Source organism: Salmo salar, chromosome 09 (genome assembly GCF_965601325.2).
Source record: "Salmo salar chromosome 09, fSalSal1, whole genome shotgun sequence".
NCBI lineage: Eukaryota > Metazoa > Chordata > Actinopteri > Salmoniformes > Salmonidae > Salmo > Salmo salar.
This window is the reverse complement of record NC_138299.1, coordinates 160,366,064-160,371,063: the sequence shown is the minus strand read 5'-3', so window position 1 is coordinate 160,371,063 and position 5,000 is coordinate 160,366,064. Positions and strand designations below refer to the sequence as shown.

Here is a 5,000-nt window from a genome sequence, read left to right as displayed (position 1 = left end):
TTGATACACAGAGATACATGTACACACTATGGCTGGAGACTTTGTATTACTTGGCATTTCCTGTGACCTCGCTTTCACTTTCACTCCCCTCTCCGTCTCCCTCCCTTCTCCCTCTACCTCCCCCTCCCCTCCCCTCCCCCTCCCCTCCCCCTCCCCTTCCCCCTCTACCTCCCCCTCCCCTCCCCCTCCCCTCCCCCTCCCCTTCCCCCTCTACCTCCCCCTCCCCTCCCCTCCCCCTCCCCTTCCCCCTCTACCTCCCCCTCCCCCTCTACCTCCCCCTCCCCTTCCCCCTCTACCTCCCCTCCCCCTCCCCTTCCCCCTCTACCTCCCCCTCCCCTCCCCCTCCCCTTCTCCCTCTACCTCCCCCTCCTCCCCCTTCTCCCTCTCCTTCCCTCCCCCTCTCCCTCTCCTTCCCTCCCTCTCCTTTCCTCCCTCTCTCCCTCTCCTTCCTTCCCCCTCTACCTCCCCCTCCCCCTCCTCCCCCTTCTCCCTCTACCTCCCCCTCCCCTTCCCCCTCTACCTCCCCTCCCCCTCCCCTTCCCCCTCTACCTCTCCCTCCACCTCTCCCCTTCTCCCTCCACCTCTCTCCTCCCTCCCTCCCCTTCTCCCTCCACCTCTCCCCCTCCCTCCCCCTTCCCCTCCTCTCTACCCTCCCCCCTCCTCCCTCTCCCTCTCCTCTCCTCCCTCTCCCTCTCCTTCCCCTCCCTCTCCCTTTCCTCCCTCTCTCCCTCCCCCTCTCCCTCCCTCTCTTCCCTCTCCCTCTACCTTCCCTCTCCCTCTCCCCTCTCTCCCTCCTCCTCTCCCTCCCTCTCCCTTCCCCTCTCCCTCTCCCTCCTACCTCCTCCCTCCCCCTCCTTCTCCCTCACCTCCCCTCCCCTTCTCCCTTCTCCCCTCCCCTCCCCCCTTCTCCCTCTACCTTTCCCTCCTCTCTCCCTCTCCACCTCCCCTCTCCCTCTCCCTCCTTCTCCTCTCCTTCCTCCCTCCCCCTCCCCTTCTCCCCCTCTCCCCTCTCCCTCTACCTCTACCTCTCCGTCTCGCTATCGCTTTTCCCCGCTCCCTCTCCATCTCTTTCTTTCCCTCTCAATCTGTTGTAGAAATTTGATGCTGAGCTGTTTAAGATTGCCATGCCGTGTATCTGTGCCATCGCTGGTGCCATCCCTCCGGACTATGTGGACGCCAGCTACTCTTCCAACACAGAGAAGAAAGGCTTCTGTGGACGCTGAGGGAAACTTTGACCCCAAACCCGTGGAGACCACCAAGTGAGGATGAGATGGGGGGGGGGGGGGGGTCGATGGCAGTCTGGAGATTGGGCCATAAGTTTTCCTGATCACGTGACCTGTCCAGGAGAAACTCCAAGCCCTAGTTTAAGGCTAGAGTTTTTCCTGATCACTTCAGCTGGCGTGGAAAACCCTGTCTGTTTACATTGTAGAGTAGTTAGCGGTGTGTCTCCTGCAGCGATAACTCTCCACCTGTTTCGTCCTTCTCAGCACCATTATCCCAGAGAAGCTGGATGCCTTCATCAAATAAGTATGCCGAACACACTCACGACAAGTGGGCCTTCGAGAAGGTTAGTTGCTCCTCACCCTCTCCTTCATCCTTCGTCTACGACACCAGAATTCACCATGTACTGATGGAGACGGAGACTTCAGGTAGAAAAAAAAACGTTTTTTAGTATAATGATGCTCTATGTATCTTGCTCTCAGATCCAGAACAACTGGTCGTACGGAGAGGTGCTGGATGAAAACGCCAAGACCCACCCCATGCTGCGTCCGTACAAAACCTTCTCTGAGAAGGACAAGGAGATCTACCCGTTGGCCCATCAAGGAGTCCGTTAAGGCCATGCTGGCCTGGGAGTGGACGATGGAGAAGGCCCAAGCAGGGGAGGGAGAGAAGGTGGAGCTGAAGACCACCACACGGAAGATCTCCCAGGACTGCTCAGGCGACCTACGACCCCAGCCACGGTTACAAGCCCTTCGCCTGTTGGACATCACTGCCATGGCGCTGTCCAGAGAGCTGCAGGTAAGGAACAAACTGTAAAGACAACTGTAGTCGATGGTGGCTTGGTCAACACACTATGATCAGCAATCTGGTCATGTGGGTTTGGTGGAGGAAACGGTATGGAGGAATAGTTTAACATTGTTCACTTTCACCAGTGACATATAGGTTGATGTACCTTGTGATCCTCTCTCTCTGTCTCTTTCTCCGTCTCTCTCTCTGTCTCTCTCTCTGTCTCTGTCTCTCTCTCTCTCTCTCTCTCTCTCTGTCTCTCTCTCTGTCTCTCTCTCTGTCTCTCTCTCTGTCTCTGTCTCTCTCGTCTCTCTCTCTCTCTCTGTCTCTCTCTCTGTCCTCTCTCTCTGTCTCTCTCTCTGTCCTCTGTCTATCTCTCTCTCTCTCTCTCTCTCTCTCTCTCTCTCTCTCTCTCTCTGTCTCTCTCTCTCTCTTTCTAGTCCATGGCTGAACAGCTGGCTGAAAACTACCACAACACCTGGGGTAGGAAGAAGAAGATGGAGCTGATGGGAAAAGGTGAGAGGAAAGGGACGGACAGCAGTCAGCGTTTTTTAACATTCTACGTCTCTGCCCGTCTCAGTCGAAATTAGAATCTTTAACCCATAATAATTATAATCATAATGCCAGTCTGTTTTGCATAGGACACTTTTGAAATAAGTAAAGGTTCTTCACAGCAATAGAAACACCGGCTGATGTGTGTGTTGTCCAGGTGGTGGTGCCCATCCCCTGTTGGTACCCTATGACACCTTGACGGCTAAGGAGAAGGCCAGAGACAGAGAGAAAGCCCAGGACCTTCTCAAGTTCCTGCAGCTCAATGGATATGCTGTCACTAGGTACAGTACTGTAACACTCACTGCTCAGAGAGTTCCCCCCTGTCCGTATTGTACCGACAAGTTGTATCCCATGTAAATAACTCGCTCCCTGTTCCTCTCCTCCTTTCTTCTCCTCTCTCCATCCCTCTCTCACCTCAGGGGGCTGAAGGACATGGAGCAGGACATCTCCTCCATAGAGAAGAGGTTTGCCTATGGTTTCCTCCAGAAGCTGCTGAAGTGGATGGATATTGCCCAGGAGTTCATCGCCCATCTGGGTACTGTAGGGACTGGGGCAGGAGACAGGAGACCAGGGACTGAGGGCAGAGGGATGGGATGGTTAGGGTAGAATGGGTTTACTGATTCTTCATCTGGCGCATGTCATAAATACTGTCTATCGTACATCATACCAGTAAGTGGAGCCAGAGGAGTTTTTCCTGGTCAGATCATGTGGTTATGATGTCATTTCTGTGTGACTGAGGCCGCTCTCTCTCTCTCTCTCTCTCTCTCTCTCTCTCTCTTTTTCTCTCTCTCTCTCTGAATCTCTCTCTCTGAATCTCTCTCTCTCTGAATCTCTCTCTCTGAATCTCTCTCTCTGAATCTCTCTCAATCTCTCTCTGAATCTCTCTCTCTCTGAATCTCTCTCTCTGAATCTCTCTCTCTGAATCTCTCTCAATCTCTCTCTGAATCTCTCTCTCTCTCTCTCTCTCTCTCTCCCTCTTTCTTTCTTTCTTTCTTTCTTTCTTTCTTTCTTTCTTTCTTTCTTTCTTTCTTTCTTTCTTTCTTTCTTCTTCTGAATCTCTCTCTCTGAATCTCTCTCTCTCTGAATCTCTCTCTCTGAATCTCTCTCTCTCTGAATCTCTCTCTCTGAATCTCTCTCTGAATCTCTCTCTCTGAATCTCTCTCTCTGAATCTCTCTCAATCTCTCTCTGAATCTCTCTCTCTCTGAATCTCTCTCTCTCTCTGAATCTCTCTCTCTCTCTGAATCTCTCTCTCTGAATCTCTCTCTCTCTGAATCTCTCTCTCTGAATCTCTCTCTCTGAATCTCTCTCAATCTCTCTCTGAATCTCTCTCTCTCTCTCTCTCTCTCTCTCTCTCTCTCTCTCTCTCCCTACAGAGGCTGTGGTTAGCAGTGGCAGAGTTGAGAAGTCTCCACACGAACAGGAGATCAAGTTCTTTGCCAAAGTGAGATGAGGATTAATTATCCTATTAGCCTAGCTATTAGCACATTAGCCCAACTGTTAGCCCGTTATCCCTAGCTGTCAGCCCATTAACCTAGCTGTTAGCACATTAGCCCAACTGTTAACCCGTTATCACTAGCTGTCATCCCATTAACATAGCTGTTAGCACATTAGCCCAACTGTTAGCCCGTTATCCCTAGCTGTCAGCTCAGTAGCCTAGTTGTTAGCCCATTAGCCTAGCTGTTTGACCATTAGCTTAGCTGTTAGCCCAATAGCCTCATTGTTAGCCAATTAGCTTAGCTCATTAGCCTAGCAGTTAGCCCATTAGACCAAGGGTGAGAAACTCATTTTGCACCGGGGGCCACATTCCATCTTCAATGAGGTCCGGAAGCCACACTGAAAATGTGTTATATTTTGTCACCATCAAAATTAGCAAAAGATAGTACTCTATCCATCGTTTTTGGAAACTGTTAGCTTATTATTATCCTAGTTGTTAGCCCATTAGATTATTAGCCCAGCTGTTATCTTATTAGCCTAGTTGTTAGCTTAGTAGCCTAGGTTTTAGCCCAGTAGCCTAACTGTTAGTCTATTAGCCTAGCTGTTAGCATCTTTGGGAGTTCTGCCTCTTTACAAATGAAACATCATAATTTTCTACTTATTTATTTTTTTTAAATTTATTGTGGAGCTCTAACACTGTGATCTGATTGACACTCACCTCTCTGTATCTGTGTCGTAGATTCTCCTGCCGCTGGTTAACCAGTACTTTAAGAACCACTGCCTTTACTTCCTCTCCACGCCTGCCAAGTTGCTGGGCAGCGGAGGCCACTCCTCCAACAAGGAGAAGGAAATGATCGCCAGGTACGTTGATCGTCAAAGGCTTTGAGAATAATACCAAAGATATACTGTAGTACCAGCTCTAGGGCAAAATCACATGGTAAGTCTTTTATACTCAGAATCGTTGATCTTTCATTAAGAAAAATGATCTGCCTAAAACCTTTCCCAC

General features: G+C 50.7%; 1 protein-coding gene across 1 annotated transcript in view; it reads left to right on the top strand.

The window, feature by feature from the left end:
* ryr1b (ryanodine receptor 1b (skeletal)) overlaps positions 1-5,000 on the top strand; it is a 274,065-nt gene that overhangs the window by 144,864 nt on the left and 124,201 nt on the right. Inside the window, 11 exon segments of the mRNA XM_082956507.1 lie at positions 1,095-1,202; positions 1,204-1,259; positions 1,488-1,521; positions 1,523-1,567; positions 1,704-1,808; positions 1,810-2,019; positions 2,448-2,523; positions 2,717-2,840; positions 2,979-3,094; positions 3,934-4,001; positions 4,734-4,855. Coding sequence (XP_082812633.1) covers positions 1,095-1,202; positions 1,204-1,259; positions 1,488-1,521; positions 1,523-1,567; positions 1,704-1,808; positions 1,810-2,019; positions 2,448-2,523; positions 2,717-2,840; positions 2,979-3,094; positions 3,934-4,001; positions 4,734-4,855 — 1,064 coding nt within the window.